At 34.1% G+C, this 18,627-nt stretch overlaps 1 protein-coding gene across 3 annotated transcripts in view; it reads right to left on the bottom strand.

Moving 5' to 3' along the window:
* Positions 1-18,627, bottom strand: part of DDHD2 (DDHD domain containing 2) — a 65,559-nt gene that overhangs the window by 44,881 nt on the left and 2,051 nt on the right. For all 3 annotated transcript variants that reach the window (XM_039853788.1, XM_039853785.1, XM_039853787.1), the window contains exon 2: positions 2,936-3,043. In XM_039853788.1, the coding sequence (XP_039709722.1) occupies positions 2,936-3,043 (108 nt within the window). The remainder of the gene's footprint in view (positions 1-2,935; positions 3,044-18,627) is intronic.

Raw genomic sequence — 18,627 nt, 5'->3', positions numbered from 1 at the left:
TGCTAAGTGAAAGAAGCCAGTCAAAAGATATTATATATCACATGATTCTGTTTACATGAAATGCCCAGAATAGAAAAATCCATAGAGATAAAAAGTAGATGAGAGGTTGCGGGGGCAGAGGAGGGGGTACGACAGGAAGGAATAAAGTGAAAGGTATATAGTTTCTATTGGGGTGATGAAAATGTTCTCAAATTTGGTAGTGATTATAGTTGCACAATCTTGTGAATATACTAAAAACAACTGAGTTGTACAATTTAAAGGGTGAATTTTATAGTACATGGGCCAAACTACAAGTATGCAGCACTAAGCAATAACACTGCCTGCTTCTCAATGTCAGTCACAGGAATGAGGATTACACAATTAGTAAAATGGAAGTTTGTGATAAGTAATAACATTATTTTTTTAAATTTTGCATTCCACTATCTCTGATCAACCTTATCCTAAAGTTCACATATACATGATCATTATTTTTAAAAAAATCAGTTGCTTTTATATTTTCCTTAAGTAAATAAGCAAATCTTGCTCTAACTTTAATAAATTCTTCTGGCTCAAATCAATCTTAAAAGATTATATCACCAAATTAATGAGAAAAAAGGAACATAATGTTTTTTTATTGAATTAATTATTCAGCCCCATAAAGAAATGTACTGCCATTATTTCAGCCCCCATATCGCTAATAATCCAGAACAGTATTTGATTATTTGAAATCTATCAGGAGAATTAATAAAGTTTATAGTGATCTGAAAATTTAATTCTGCAGAGAAAATTAGTTTACAGAGAATTCTGTCCTGAATCTAAAATTCAAATTCTTTGAAAGCTACTTAAATGCAGCCACTTTAAAAGTGTATATACTGCAATCATGTTTTAAAAGAATTATTTGCATACGGAAATATGGTTTCTAGACAGAAAAAAAGAAAGCAGTGTGCAAATGTACAATTACTTTATTAGGCTGTCCAGATGAGTAACTAATTTTTTAAACATTTCTTCATTGGTACAACCATTGTGAAAAGTAATTTGGCTATATTTAATAAAGATGTACATATGAAACCCCAACAATTCCATACCCTAAGGGAATTCTTATTTCATATGTTATACAACAGAAAAGTAAAAAACAATGTGGAGTAAAAAAGCATGCTGCAAGAGAATGTTAATATGAAACTATTCATATTAAGCTTAGAAACATGTTAAATAATACTATATAAATGCATATACAAGTAGTAAAAGCACAAAAACACATAAATGTAACTTCAGAAAATGGAAAGAAGTGTTTATGGGACTTCAAATGTATTTGTTTTACTTCTTTTTAAAAATCTGAAACAAATGTGGTAAACTTAAAAACTGACAAAGCTAAGTGCTAGGTAAAAAGAACATAGTTTTTGTACCTCGGTATGCTTGAAATATTTAAAATTAAATATTTATCATACGAAGTTAAATTTTCTTAGGCCAAAAGCAAAAGCAGCAAAAATAATAAAGCGGGACAACATCAAACTAAAAAGGTTCTGTATAGCAAAGGAAATCATCAACAAAATGAAAAGGCAACCTAGTGAATGGGAGAAAATTTTTGCAAATCATATTTCTGATAAGGGGTTACTATCCAAAATATATAAAGAACTCGTACAACTCAATAGCAAAAAAAAAAAAAAATCTGATTAAAAATTGGGCAAAAGATCTGACTAGACATTTTTCTAAAGACATATAGCAGGTACTTGAAAGGATGCTTAACATCACTAATCATCAGGGAAATGTAAATCAAAATTACAATGAGATATCATCCCACACCTGTCAGAATAGCTCTTATCAAAAAAGACCAAAAAAAAGTAAGTATTGGCAAGGACATGGAAAAAAGGGAATAAACCTTTTGCACTGCTTGTGGGGATGTAAATTTGTACAGCCACTATGGAAAACAGTATAAAGGTTACTCAAAAAATTAAAAATAAAACTGCCATATGATCCAGCAATGCCACTTCTGGGAATATATCCAAAGAAAATGAAAACATTAACTATATCTGCCCCTCCGTGTTCATGTAAGCATTATTTACAAGAGCCAAGATATGGGAATAACCAGTACATCCATCAATGAATCAATAGATAAAGAAAACGTGGTATATATACACAATGGAGTATTATTCAGCCATAAAAATAGAAGAAAATCTTGCCATATGGAACAACATGGATGGACCTTGGGGGCATTATACTAAATGAAATCATTTGTCTTTCTCAAAGAAAGACAAACACCACAGATCTCATTTATATGTGGAATCTAAACAAAAATCAAAAAAACCCAACTTATAGATACAGAGAACAGATTGGTACAGGGTGGGGAGGTGGAGAAGCAGGGAAGTGGTGGGGTGTGGCAGGAATAGATGAAGGTGGTCAAAAGTGAATTTTGGTGTGTGGTGGAACTACAAACTTCCAGTTATAAAATAAATAAGTCCTGGGGGTAATGCACAGCATGATGACTATAGTTAACAATAATACTCTTCTGTATAACTGAAAGTTGCTAAGAGTAAATAAATCTTAAATGGTCTCATCACAAAGAAAAAAATTTGTAACTATGTGTGATGATGGATGTTAACTATTTATTGTGCTGATTATTTTGCAATATATACCAATATTGAATCATTATGTTGTATACCTCAAACTAATATAGTTATGTGTCAGTTATATTTCAAAAAAAAAATCTAAATTTAAAAAGTACATTTTATATTTGTTGTTTCCAGGTTCTGAGAAATAAACTATTATGCCTCAAGCTACCTTTGCTATAGGTAATATTTGCCTAGATATTTCCTTATCTCTGAGCTAAAAACACTAAGATGATTACGATAAAGTTCATTAAACAACAAAAATCCACAAATCATTACTATGAAATCTCCATAGGTTCTGAAAATAATTCATTAAGAAAAAATTTAGGAAGTCTGTCAATTTTAGACCATACCTGGCCTTGCATTTCCGGTCTTACAGGATATGTACTTGGGTAAGGAGCCCTAGGTCGAGCGGGAGAATTCCAGAAGTTAGAATTGTAGCTAGGATATGGTGACTGCTCCTAAGAAAAAAAAAGAAAAAAAAAAATTTCACCTTTACTAACATTCTTACATCACTCTGAAAAGTTAATAGAGGCAGATATAAGTTTCAAAACAGGAAAAAAAAAAAGCAACAGACAAAAGCAATAGAACCCCACTATAAAATCACCCATTATTAAATTTATACAGATATATTACATGGTAAATCACATGCCCTAGAACAAAGCAATTATTGACTGTCTAGTAAAAGCCTGTTTTTATACATTATGCCAGTGCTACCAGACCAAATGAAACACACAGGAATAGTACTCTGTCGAGATGATTAACAAAACCAGAGACATTAGATTCCTTTATCCCTCTCTTATCACTAACCTCATTACTGCTAACTTAATTAGTGCAGCATAATTATAGTTCTTTGCCGTTGTTAAGAAGGGTAGTATTTGCTTTACCTCAACAACTTTGGAACTTGAAAATGTTACTACTAAAATTTATTTCAAATTTAATTTACTAAACTTTTACTTCACTAAATTTTACTTCAAATACATTCATCTTCAATACTCAACTTCTTTTCCTGGCCACACTCTGGTTTTTTCATATTCCTCTACTCTGCTATGGTCGGCTGGCAACCTAACACTAACTCCACATCAAGAATTGATATAAAGCAATTGGTAATTTTCTCCAAGGAGAAAAGCTAGCTATGACATTAATCTTTATAGCTTTTCACTCCAATTCAAAAAGATAATGCAATTATTTGCAATAAGCTAATAAATTCTAATAACAAACTAGATCAACTCAAAATTTTTCAGAGTTTGGTTTAATATATATATTTGTTATCCTATAAGCTGAGTTATTTTGCTTTGAACTTTGTAGTTTAAGTATAATTTTAAACAGGATCTTTGAATTTTTTCACAAAACTTTGAATACAGTTTCACAAAGAAATTCACTGGCAGTTGTAATCATTGAGAGTTTATCACCATCTTAGTTTAACTGTACTACTTATCAGTTTCATAATACTGTTTCCAAAGCATCTAATTATTCCACATGACATTATACAAGTTGGACAAGTAACATCTCATTTACATAATATAGAAAGCAGAGAATAGCAAGATTTAAAACAAATATACTTTGGACAAACTTCAGATCCTAACTACTAAATTTCTCAATCAGACAAATCCCCCTGATTAAGGCCCTCCCTTCCTTCTCCTGGTTAAGGGGTGATAATTTGACTACTTAAGTTACTTCTCTCAACCAAAAATTTGAATCTTGAGCAAAGAGATGAAAAGACAAGAGATGAAGCTGACTGACTCCAGTGGTGGTGAACTAATAATACCTTAATCCCCAGAACTATACTGGTTTCCATTCTTTTGTACTGATTCTCTGAGGTACCCTACACTTTTACTACTTCCCCACTCTTCAATCCCTCAACAAGCCTATGTCCTCCCTTCCTTACTCAGCTTCCCAACACTTAATCCCTTGCCACTCTTTCCCTCAGATATACTCACCCTACAAAAACCTACCCCAGTTTAAATCCAATTAACCACTGACTCCACATCAGTACTTCATCTAAATATTGGTGGAGAATAATAAAGGCCATATATGACAAACCATCAGCCAACATTATACTTAATGGTGAAAAACTAAAAACCTTTCCTCTAAGATCAAGAACAAGGCAAGGCTGTCCACTAGCGCCACTGTTATTCAATATAACATTGGAGGTCCTAGTGAGTGCAATCAGACAAGAGAAAGATATAAAAAGCATCCAAATAGGAAACGAAGAAGTCAGACTGTCACTATTTGCGGATGACATGATTCTCTATATAGAAAACTCTAAAGACTCCACAAGAACACAACTAGACACAATAAGCAAATACAGTAAAGTTTCTGGATACAAAATCAGTGTTCAAAAATCCATAGCATTCCTATACTCTAATAATGAAGCATCAGAAAAAGAAGCGGAAAAATAATTCCTTTTGCAATTGCAACAAAAAGAATAAATACCTAGGAATAAATTTAACAAAACATGTGAAGCACCTATATAATGAAAACTACAAGACCCTATTAAAAGAAATCAAAGAAGATACAAAGAAATGGAAAGATATTCTGTGTTCTTGGATTGGAAGAATCAACATAGTTAAAATGACCATATTACCTAAAGCATTATAGATTTAATGCAATCCTCATCAAAATCCCATCGGCATTTTTTAAAGAAATAGAACAAAAAAATCATCAGATTTGTGTGGAAGCACAAAAGATCCCGAATTGCCAAAGCCATCCTGAGAAAAAAGAATGAGGCTGGAGGCATCACTCTGCCTGACTTCAAATTGTACTATAAAGCAACAGTAAGCAAAACAGACACATGGACCAGTGGAACCCGTGTTTATATCGGCAAATAATTTTCGACAAAGAAGCCAAAAACATACAGTGGAGAAAGGAAAGCCTCTTCAATAAATGGTGCTGGGAAAATTGGAAGGCCACCTGCAAAAGAATGAAACTAGACTGTTGTCTATCACCACACACCAAAATTCACTCAAAATGGATTAAGGACCTGAATATAAGACATGAAACAATAAAATGCATAGAAGAAAACATAGAAACTTAAAGAGGATTTTATGAATTTGACCTCAAAGGCAAGGGAAGTAAAAGCAAAAATAAATGAATGGGACTACATCAAACTAAAAAGCTGCTCAGCAGAAGAAACCGTCGATAAGGTAGAGACAACTATCTGAATGGGAAAATATATTTGCAAGTAATGCTTCCGATAAGGGCCTAATATCCAAAATATACAAAGAACTCATACGACTCAATAACAACAAAAAATGATCCAGTCAAAAAATGGGCTGGGGACCCAAACAGACACTTCTCCTTAGAGGACATACAAATGGCCAACAAATATATGAAAAGGTGCTCAACATCGCTAGCTGTTAGGGAAATGCAAATCAAAACCACAGTGAGATACCATCTCACACCTGGTATAGTGGCTATAATCAACAGGACAAGTAATAACAAATGTGGGAGAGGATGCAGAGAAAAAGGAACTCTCATACACTGCTGGTGGGACTGCAAATTGGTGGTACAGCCACTATGGAAAACAGTATGGAGGTTCTTCAAAAAACTAAGAGTTGATCTACATATGATCCAGCAATCCCTCTACTAGGTATTTACCCCAAAGACTGGAAAACCCATATCTGAAAAGATATTTGCACACCGATGTTCATAGCATCATTATTCACAGTGGCCAGGACATGGAAGCAACCGAAGTGTCCTCTGAGGTACCCTACACTTTTACTACTCAGATGATTGGCTAAAGAAGCTGTGATACACATATGCAATCGAATATTACTCAGCCATAAGAAGAGATGAAATACTGTCATTTGGGACAACCTGGATGGACCTCGAGATAATCATGCTAAGCGAAATAGGCCAGACAGAAAAAGTTGAAAATCACATGATATCAGTTATATGTGGGATATAAACCTAAAAGCAACAAATGAACAGGACAAACAAACAGAGACTCATGGACATGGACAATAGCCTAGTGGTTACCAGATGGTAGGGAGGAGGTGGAAGGGGAGAGGTAGATGGGGTAAAAGGGGTCAAATATATGATGACAGAAAGAAATCTAACTATGGGAGATGAACACACAGTGTAAATATATATATGCCGTACTGTTAAAGTGTACACCTGTAACATAGGATTTCATTAACCAATGTCACCATAAAATAAATTAATTAAATATAATAAATATTGGTGGAGAAAAACACAATCTCTCTGGTTTTACTATAAATTCATCACCACGAATCTCAAGTAGACACTCAGCACTACCTAGCAACTATATTACACTTCATCACACTTTCCAGAATAATTATTCTATTCTTCTTGTCCCCTCAAGTCTCCAATATCCTCTTATTTTCACCCCTCATTTTTTTCAACTGACTTTATCTCAAATTTCACTTTTTTAAAAACAGAAGTAGCAGCAGCAGCAGGAGCAAAGCAGACACTCCTTCATCTTTCTACTTATTAAATCTACCAGTGTACCATACCTGTCAGTATCTTCCCAAAAAGAATTAAAGAAGTGTCTTTAGCCCTACAAAAGGCCAGTCCTTCCACATAGCTCTGGACCACATAACCTCTTACCTCCTAAAACTTGGCTCCTGAAGTTATCTCTATCTTCCATGAATTATCTTTTTCTCCTAGGAGAGCTGATCACCTTCATTAGAATACAAACCTGTCCTCAAGACTATCCTAAAACATAATGTAACGAATTTTTAAATTACCATTGACTACAGTCTAGCAAGTGATTGGGTATATAAATAAACAAGATTAACAATAACCTGATAATTGCTGAAGATGAGTGATGGATATTTGGGAGTTTTATTTTACCATTCTCTTCCTTTTACATATTAGAAGGTTTTTATAATAAAAAATTAAAAAACAAAACTGTGCACAGGGATTGAAAGTAGACTTCTCTTAAATATACTATTTTGTACATTTTACTTTAGAACAATTGCAAATATTTTACATAATTACAAAAGATAACAAAATGTTTTTAAATCCCTAAAAGAAAGCAAAACAAAAAAAACACTGAGTATTAAATTGAAAGAACCACCTCACAAAGTAAAACTATTTCAATATAAAGTACAGTAATTTGACCGACATTCCTACTTAGATATATGTACTCTAGAGTACCAAGAACAAAAAACAAACAGAAAACTTGAATTTTTTGTCATCATATTAATAATTACCAATATTATTAGTATTGTTATTTTGATATTATTGTGTGGGTATTGTTGTTGCAAATGAATAATCATGTTGGTGTGGTTGGAAATCAGTATTTTCAGAGTGGGAGATAAGAGACATAAGAATAATTAAATTTTAAATTTAAAATCCTTAATTTGAATTGAAATATCACTGTGAATTCAAACTGTACTTTGTCTTTTAAAAAAGACTAACAAATCGATAACCATACACAAGAAATAATTAACCCAAGTAACTCTTGAACAGTTTTCTGAATGGATATCCTTAGTAGTATATATTCTAAAGGCAAAAGAAATTCAAAGAAATATTAAACTTTACAGAGAATGTTATTAGTGATATTAGTGTTTTAATTGTTAAACTATTTTGTGTGTATTGTAGAATAGAGGAAATAAACAATAGCAAGGTTACTGGGAACTAGTATTTTCACATGGGAAAAGAAGATAACATATTGAATGGAGAAAGAAGAGGAAGAACCATGTATGGTGGATTTGAACTGAAGGTACAAGTATAAACTCACATGTTTAAAAAATGTATTTTAACCTTTTGTGTAAAACAAACAAATATGGGTAAAAGTGAAGTGTGCCAGTTCTAAAGGATTTGGAAGTCGATACAAATCCTAACAACCCTTTTGCACTCCTACCCTCCACCATGAGATCAGCATATCCCATATAGAAGCTATGATTTCAGCTTGAGTCCCAGAATGAGAAGACACATTTGCAAACCTGAACCCTACCGGAAGTCTGGAAAAGAGACACTGCAGTAAACTCAGAACATGAGAAAGAAATAAATGTTTATTACCGTAAGCCACAACAACTCTTGGAGTTGTTTTTGCTACAGGAAAAGTCAGTGAATATAATAACTACCAAGTTGCTAACTAACCACACAGAAAAAAAAACTATTTCAAACGACTTTTAAATCACATTATTTTGACCGTACATCCTCAGTGGAATATATTCTAAGGACAAGCTGAACTGCAAAGAAGCCGAAACTGCATCCATTAGTTAACTGTTAATCATAATATTGTCATTATTATTTTTATTAACAGCTTTAATGAGATAAGAATTATAGAGTTCATTACCATACAATTCACTCATTTAAATCATATAATTGCGTGGTTTTTAGTACAATCACAGATATGTGCAATCATTACCACAATCAATTTTAGAACATCTTGAAAACCTCAGGAGGAAATACTGGACCCTTTACCTATACCCTCCTATCTCCCCATCCTCCCACCCAGCCCTATGCCACCACTTACCTACCTTCTCTGTCTCTCTAGATTCTGGATATTTCATATAAATGGAATCACAGAACATGTGATATCTTGTGACTGGCTTCTTTCATTTAGCATAATGTTTTTGAGGATCAACTGTGTTGTAGCATGTGCCAGTACTTCATTCCTTTGTGTAGCCAAATAACATTCTACTGTATACAAATACTACATTTTGCTTCTCTGTCAGTTGATGGGCATTTGGATTGTTGCCATTTTCTGGCTACTTTGAAAAATACTGCTACAAATATTCATTAATAATTTTTTATGTGGACACATGTTTTCAGTTCTCTTGAGTATATACCTAGAAGTACAATTGCTGGGTCACATGGTAACTCTGTTTAATAATTTGAGGAACTGGTAAACTATTTTCCAAAGCAGCTGCAGCATTTACATTCCCATCAGCAATATATCAGGGTTCTAATTGTTCACATCCTCACCAATACATGTTTTTTCTGTGGTTTTGTTTGTTTTTATCACCATCCTACTGGATGTGAATTGGTATTTCACTGTAGTTGGGTTTTTTGGTCAGTCTTAAAATTCTTATTTACAGGGAAATAAATATATATAAAACCATTAAAAACCAATTTTTTAAAAAACTAAAAGTATAGTTTCCTTTGATACAACTTGTCAAAAGTGACTCTTAACTCTCCCAACCTCTTACCCTTCACTCCACTCATGACAATGATAAGACCCAAACATATTGCTCAAACAGTGTCCTATACCCTCCTATAGGTAGAATGCTGAAAAACATCACATTTAGAACTATAAATGAACATTTTATACATTTCAAAAGGGGTTAAACAAAAGTATATAAAAGTTATTTTCAAAGTCTCAGTCCAACATGAATGTGCAATTTCGATGTAAATATAGTATCATGTTTTCCTGAACATAACTGAACGTTTCCTTTGTAGTTTTTATTAGCAGTTCCCTAATAAGTAATGATGTTGAGCATTTTTTCATGTGCTCAATGGCCATTTGTATACCTTCTTTCTCTAAAAAGAAGGTATACTGTCTATTCAGATGTTTTGCTATTTTTAAATTGGGTTATTTCTATTTCTATTGTTCAGTTTTAAGCTTCTTTATATGTTTCAGGTACAAGTGCTTTTTCAAATATATGATTTGCAAACATTTTCTTTTCACTTCCTTGATAGTGTCCTCTGAACTACATAAGTTCGGCTATCCACTTGTCATGGCACCACCATACGTTGTGCCACAGACTATTCTTTCCCTCCACTGAATGGTCTTAGCATCCTTGTCAAAATTCAAATGACCACAGACACATGGATTTATTTCTGGACTGTCAATTCTATCCCATACAGACATACACGTTATATATGCCTTTTTATTTCTTTTTCTTGTCCAACTGTCCTGACTAGAACCTCCAGTACAATGTTGAATAGATAGCAAGAGCAGATATACTTGTTCCTGACTTTATGGGAAAGCATCCACTATTTCATCATTAAGTACAAGGTTGGCTATGGGTTTTTTATAGATGCCTTTTATTACATTTAAAAAAATTTCATTTTCCTGAAGCATTTTTGTCATGAAAAAGCGTTAGGTTTCATCAAATGTTTTCTCTATATCTATTGAGATAATCATTGGAGTTTTGGTTTTTATTCAATTGATATGAATTACATTAATTGATTTTCACATGTTAAATCAACCTTGCATTTCTGGGATAAATCCCAGTTGGTCATAGCATATGATTCTTTTTATATGTTGCTGAATTCGGTTTGGTTTTTTTTTTTTTTTTTTGAGAATTTTTGCACTGTATTCATAAGAGAAATTGGCTTGTGTTTTTTGTGATATCTTTGTCTGATTTTGGTATCAGGGTAATAATGCTTCATAGAATGAGTTTAGAAGTGTGCTCTCATATTTTTAAAAAGAGTTTATAAAAAATTGGTATCTGTTTGGTAGAATTCACTAGTGAATTCACCAGTCCACTTGGGCTTGGGCTTTCTTTATGAATAGTTTTATTTTAATTACCAATTCAATCCTTTTATTTGTTATAGGTCTATTCAGATTTTCTACTTCTTGAGTTTATTTTGGTAGTTTGTATCTTTCTAGGAATTTCTCCATTTCATCTACGTTACCTTATTAGCATATAATAGTATACATAATATTTTATTATAACCCTTTTGATTTCTGTGAGATCAGTAATAATGTCCCTTTCATTTCTGATTCAATAATTTGAGTCTTCTCTTTTTTCCTAGGACAATCTAGCTAAAGGTTCATCAATTTTGTTGATCTTTTCAAAGAACCAGCCTTTAGTTGCATTGATTTTCTCTATTGTTTTCCTATGCTCTATTAATTTCTACTCTATATCTATTATTTCCTACCTTCTGCTTGCTTTCAGTTTAGTTTTTTCTTCTTCTTCCAGTATCTTGAGATGGAAGGTTAGGTTACTGATTTGAGGTCATTCTTTCTTAATACAGGCATTTACAGCTATAAATTTCCTGCTAAGCACTACTACTTTAACTGCATCTCCTGTTTTGGAATGTTGTGTCTTCATTTTCATTCATCTCAAAGTATTTTTTAACTCTTTTGTTTTCTTCTTCAACCTGATGGTTATTTAGGAGGTTTTATTTAATTTCCACATATTTGCGAGTTTCCCAAAGTTTTTCCTGCTACTAATTTCTAATTCCATTACATTGGTGCTAGAAAACATACCTTGTATTATTTCTATCCTTTTATACTTATTAAGATTTGTTTTATGGCTAGCATATGGTTTATCCCAAAGAATGTTTCATGTGCACTTGAGAAGAACGTTATTATGTTGTTGGGTGCAGCGTTCCATAAATGTCTATTAGGTCAAGTTGGTTTACAGTGTTGTTCAGATCTTCTACTTCCTTGTTGATTTAATGTCTAGTTGTTCTATCCATTATTAAAAGTGGTGTACTGAAGTCTATTATTATTGAATTGTCTACTTCTCCATTTATTCCTGTAAGTTTTTCCTTTGCATATTTTGGTATTTTGTTATTAAGTGCATATATATTTATAATTGTTATATTTCTTGATGGATTGACCTTTTCATCGTGTCTTCTAATTACTGTTTCTATATTTCTTTTTCCATCCTTTTACTTTTAAGCCATTTCTGTATCTTTATCTGAAGTGTCTTTCCTAGAGACAGCTAAAAAGAAAAAATCTCTGACTCCTATGTTTCTCCTTTACTCTCAGACTACTACTACATTCACAATGCTTCTAATACCAGATGTGTGGGTTTTTATGCTCACAACAAGCAATTCTGAAACACCATCTGGGTGTCCTACAATTTAAGTCGATTCTGACACTATTTACCTGGTAATAATGCCAGATCCCACAAATTACCGGCTCGGTCCCATGAGACTGTTCCCCATTTCAGATGCTAATCACAATTAATAGGTCCCCAGGTTACCCACAACTTCTGTCCCACATGGCTACAAATCGGAGGTCCCCATGACCTCCACTCCCCTGGATCTGATTATTTGCTAGTAGAGCTCACAGAACTCGGGAAATTCTTATGTTTACTAGTTTATTAAAAAATATAATAAAGGATACAGATGGACAGCCAGATGAAGAGACGTATAGGTCAAGGTCTGGGAGGGTCCCAAGCACAAAGGCTTCTGTTCCCAGAGTTGAGATTTGTCACCCTCCCAGTATGTGGTTATGCTACTAACCTGGAAGTTCTCTGAACCCCATACTATTGGGATTTTTATGTAGGCTTCCTCAAAAGGCATGATCAATTATTAACTTCATTTCCAGCCCCTCTCCCCTCTTCCCTCTGTAGAGATCGAGGCGCAGGGATGAAAATTCTAAGCTTCTAATCATGGCTTAGTCTTTCTAGTGACCAGCCCCATCCAGGAGCCATCCACAAGAACACCCAGAATCACATTAGAACAAAAGACTCCTATCACCCAGGAAATTCTAAGGGATTTAGGAGCCCTATGTCAGGAACTGGGGTCACAGACCAAATATTAGAACAAAAAATATTCCCAGTACTCTTATCACTTAGGAATTTACAAGGATTTCAGGAGCTCTATGCCAAGAATATATAGTAATATAGTTTGATCTTTAATTCATTCTGATAATCTTTGTTTAATCCATTCACACTTAATGCTATTATTGATATAATTGGGTTTATATCTGCCATTTTACTTCTTTGTTTTCTATATCTCATGTCTGTTTTTGTTCTTCTAGCCTTACTTTACTGCTTTCTTTTGCATTAAGTGAATATTTTCTAATGTAGCATCTTAATTTCTTTAATGAGTTTGTGTGTGTGCATGCACACGTGTATCTTTCCTTGACCACAGCTAGCTGTTAAAGCTCCACAATTTCCAGCTGACTTCTCTACTGTTTTCAACAAGACCCTGGGACATAAATTGTTCCACAAACTGATCCAGCCAAATTTGGGCTTCTTAGAAGAGGCACTTCTCAAAGTCAGTGTTTGAGATTTGTTCTGACCCCAAAGCATTCTTCACTGCTATCTTTCTCCCTAGTTCTCTGCAACAAACTAGCTGGCCTACAGTTTAGTCTATTTCTCCAAAGAATTTACCAATTTTTCCCCAGTTGCCTTTCACAACAACTTCCACAGTTTTTGAGAACATCATTAGGCTTCAGCTTCTCCACACTCTGCTGCAAATAAAGTCAGTTCCTTTGGGGAAAAAAAAAAAATAGGAGCTACATGTTTCACAGCCTGCTTCTGCCTCCAAATAAATATCTGAGCCACACTCTGCAGCTGAGGTGGGGACAATGGTGTGGTTCTCCAAAAGACACCCCTACTTTCAGAGCTGAGCACTGGGGTAGGCAAGGAAAGGCAGTAGCCTCAGGCCTTCTCAGCTTTCCTTACAATCAAGGGTAAGGGTAATGACAGCCCCAGTATTTTTATCAGTGCCCTGCCCAAAGTAAAGCCTCCATGCCACAAGCAGGGCTGGTACAGAGGAAGGGAACCACCATTACCTGGCCAAACTTGCCGAGAATCTGACCTCAGTAACAGCAGCTGGGGACAAGATGAGAAATGCTGATGTGCTACCCCTCCCAGGATGATAACCATCTAACTGGGATCTGGGGGAAGGAGCCCTTTTTTCTTGTGGCACCAATCTGTAATGGAGTTTCTGTCTCACTGAGCTGGGAGAAGAAGGGATGGAACAGGTTTTGGTTTAAAGAGCAGATTCTCACTGTTCTTACTGAAAATGAGTAAATTTTCTAAAATGAATGTTTCTTCGTTTGCTATAGTTCCTAGAACCATTTCCAGAGACTTTGCTTTTTAAAAATAATTTTCACCCATTTAACTGGAGACTGGGTCTACAAAGTTCCTCACACTGTCATGCCAGAATCGGAAACTGACATTACTTTGAACTTATTTTACATATTGTTGTAGGATGATTATTGCAAGTATTTGTAAATATCTTAATATTGTTAGGAACCAAATTTGTCCAAGGTTCCAATAACCCTAACCTCATCTCTTTATTTCCTAGCCTTAGGAGTTGTAGATGTTTCCTGCAGTTACTATCCTCCAGGTTACTTCCATTTTCTTTTTTTGTCTTTTCAGATTTCCAATGTCCGTTTAACTAATTTCCTAAATCAAAATCTATCTTTTAAAAAAACTAGTGTAGGTTCTGTTTTCCTACCTGGATTCTGACATAAACAGCTTCTAAATATAATTCTCTGGTTTGTTTTTTTTTTTAATCAAGATTTCTTAAATGAATGGCTAATTTTATGTCTGGGACAGAATATAAACAAAATGAGCCTGACACATCTTGTACCAGTAATTAAAGAAGCTGTCAAAAATCAATGGGTCATGTCAAAAGGACTTAGAAGCCAAAAAGAGGCTCTCATTGGCATACTATGGGATCATTTAAGCAATAAAAATAATTATGACTGAAACACATTCAAAATATTGAATATATACATACATGTTATGCAAATGAGCTCATAATGATACTTTTTGAAAAACAAATAAAAAACGGTTCCTTTTCAATAATTTTAATGGGGTTTAGAGATGAATGAAAATTAAATATCCATCTTATCCTAGGAGTCTTTTTTTTTTTTTTAAAGATGGATCAACATCTATACTTCGACTGTGGTAGTGGTTACATGACTGTATGCATCTGTCAAACTCACAGAACCATACCTTTAAAAAAGTAAACCTTATAGTATATAAATATACCATAATTTTAAACAAACAAAAAAAGTCCTCAATGAAGTGACAAAGATTATTAATTTCTTTAAGTCTTAATAAAAAAGACTGTCTTCACTTTTTTCTCCCTTTTTAGACAAAAGGGAACAAATCTAAAAATATCCTCGGTAACAATGAAAGTCTGCAGCTCATGACACCTCCTAACATGACACTAATTCTATGAAATAGCATCTGGTTTCCCAGGAAGCTGCTGAAGCTAATCTCTGTTCTATAAACCAAGTTGCCAATTTTATCACATGCCGAACTCTTTCCAAATTTTTTGTTTTCTGAAACTAGACAAAGGTGATAAATGATGATGTAAATTAGAGATGATAAATGGTTTTCACAAGTGGTAATAATGTGAATTAAAGTTTTGTGGCAAAGTAAATGATTAAAATTATGTAAGAAGATAATAAATTTATTTACTTTCTTCTGAGAAGAAGAAATGCCTAAATCTCAGATGAAGGCTGGAGTCAACTCCTTTCATATTTATCTTAGAACTAACAAGTTTTGTAAAAAGTAGATATATGGTTAAATTTATAAAGTGACTTAGCAACCTGCCCAAACAAATTACTCCAGCCCAAACAAATCTATCAGCAGAGGAATCTGATTACTGCTGCTACTACCTAAGTTCCATTTACAAATTGGTGTATATTTTTCACAAGAATTAGACAAAAATTATTAGAAAAGTACAGTATAAATTACTTTTATAGGTATATATTCCAAAATCACTAAAAAACATTTTATGACCATCGAAAGCACCTGTTTCGACCATTATCACAAATTTATTTTAAATTTCATTTAAACGTCTCCCATGCTTCTCAACAATTTCCAATTTCCCCCTTTCCTCAGCACCTGATTCAAACATTTACCATATCAAGTTCCCAGCTTACTGCATCTCGCTTCCTTTACTCTCAAGTGACCTAACCTCCTACTTCACCAAGAAAGGACACCAAGAGCTATAAACTCATCAGTGTCCCTCCCCTTGAACTCAACTTACTCTATGCCCCTTAAGCTTGAGAAGGTGTCTCAACTCTTCCTCACTTCTTAATCTTCCTCTCCCCAAGCCATATGCCAACCCTTTGTTTACATCTTTTTTCTCAGTCTACTAGGTTACTCTCCTCTGCTTCTAAACATACTCAAGCCACCTAATCCTAAAAATTCTTCCCTCTATCCTGGTTCCCAGTCAAGTGACCACTTTCTCATTTATTAACTTCTGGAAGTGCAGTCTACACTATCTTCTCATCCAAACCTCCCACTCATTACTTTAACACTATTTTAAACTCCCACCATGAAAATCAACAATACCTTTTTAATTACCAAATCCTACAGCTTCTTTTCAATTCTCCTATCACTTACCTGCAAAATAATTGTATCCTTGCTTGGTCTGCATTGCGCAACTTTCCTACTATCTTTCTGAGAATTCTCTCATTGTCTTCTTTTGGATCCTTTTAAGCTGTTGCCTATACTAGACTCCCAAAGACCTCCCCAGGAAAAGGTACCCTTTGGTAACTCATCTATGCTGATATCTGATGACTCTCAACTCATTATCTCCAGCCCCCATGAGCCCCCTTGACCCCCCCTACATCTATTGTTTTGTTCCCACAGACAACAACTCCTGGATGCCACAAAGACTCTAAAATTTGACATTAAAAACAACAACAGGAAAATCACAAACTTCTTTTTAATCAATCGCATACATTGCATGCAGAGCTTGGCACATGACTAACCACTGTGACTAACTGGCTTCCAACAGAAATGAAATAAAAGCAGTACATAAACTCTTGCCAGCTATTTGTATTTCATATATTTTAAAGCTCTTCTATTAACAAATTGCTAGTTCTTTTGGTAAAAAACTAAACCATAAAAACCTGTTCCTCTTCCTTTTTATTCCTATCAAATACTAAAACCTCAATCACCTTCTGTTTCTCCTTCAACCCTTGCTTCCAATTGATATACACCTTTGAAAATATCTTTTAACTCTATTAACTCTAGTAACTTGTTTTTGAAATACATCCAAAAAATAAGAGATGTGATAAAGCAAATATAATAAATACTAATTACAGAACCTAGGTGGGGATATATGGGTATTCATTGCACAATTCTTTCAACTTTTCTGTATGTTTGAAAATGTTGAATAAAAACTTGTCTAAACGCATGCCTTTTTACCTCTCTTCTGAACTACTCAGTCTCCCTGTTCCTTGCCTTTGTAATCCCCCTCCAAGATGACTCCCAATAATCCCTGCCTCCTGGTATTCACATCCTTGTGAACTGGCCTCAGACATTGTACCAGGGCTGCTTTCTATGACCAATATGAGAGTATATTAGGATATAATCTAATCTGTGCCTTCTAGCTTCCATCTCAGAGCATCTGTGTCCTATCTATCTATCTATCTATCTATGATTTGATCTGGTAGAACATGTAAATTATCTAGGGATCTTAGTAAAATGCACATTCTGATTTGCTAAATCTGGGGCAAGGCCTGAGATACTGCATTTCCAACAAGCTTGTAGGTAATGCAGATGCTGCTAGTTCAGGGATCAAACTACAGTGCTGTAAGTATAGTTAACAAGGTAAAGAAAAAAAGAAAACAGAAAGAAGCAGATTTCTATTTTTTTCCTGCCATATTTAAATATGTAAAGATAGAGTCAAGTCTTTGTAGTGATTCAGTGCAACATCATCTCAAAATTCTATAAAGCAGTGCTTTTCAAACATAAACATGCATACGAATCACCTGGGGGGTTGTTATTAAACTGCAGCAGTAAGTCTGGAGCAGGAGAGTCTGTATTTCTAACAACCTCCAAGCAACAATGAAGCTCTGGTCAAAGGACCACACTTGTTGAGTAGTAAGGTTTTAAAAATCTCCTATACTTTTTTTGTTTGACATATTTGATTATATAAAAATGTAAAACTTGTATGTCCAAACCACAATAAAGTTAAAAGACAAAACAATGAATTTGGAAAAAACAGTTGTAACATCTGTGACAATATGTATATTTTTGTATTAACTTTCTATTGCTGCATAAATTATAATCCTATACTTTTCAACTTTCAGAAACCTGAAAAATAAACTCATGATATGCTCTACAAATGCCTATTATACATTCCAGCTTTATCTCCAACTACTCCAGTACCACCACTCACTCTATGTGCATGCCTATGCTCCAACCATACCTTACAATTACACGTTACTAAAATCTTAACTTCTCTAACCTTACCCTGAAAACGCACCTTTGTTTGGGTAATACGGCAAGCCCAAGTAGAGGTCATCAGTTTAGTGGTCCTCTCCTTTTTCCCTTCACTTATCTTCAGTCTAGTTTGCCTACTTATAGGCCAAGCATTTCATTACTCTACCATGGGATTAAAGTCCCACAGGCTACTTACTCCAGATTTAGACAAAATATGGAACTTTCACTATGATTTT

The sequence above is a fragment of the Pteropus medius genome, unplaced genomic scaffold (genome assembly GCF_902729225.1).
Source record: "Pteropus medius unplaced genomic scaffold, Ma_sr-lr_union100, whole genome shotgun sequence".
Lineage (NCBI taxonomy): Eukaryota > Metazoa > Chordata > Mammalia > Chiroptera > Pteropodidae > Pteropus > Pteropus medius.
Note: the sequence above shows the minus strand (reverse complement) of the source record. Positions and strands in the feature narration are given on the sequence as shown.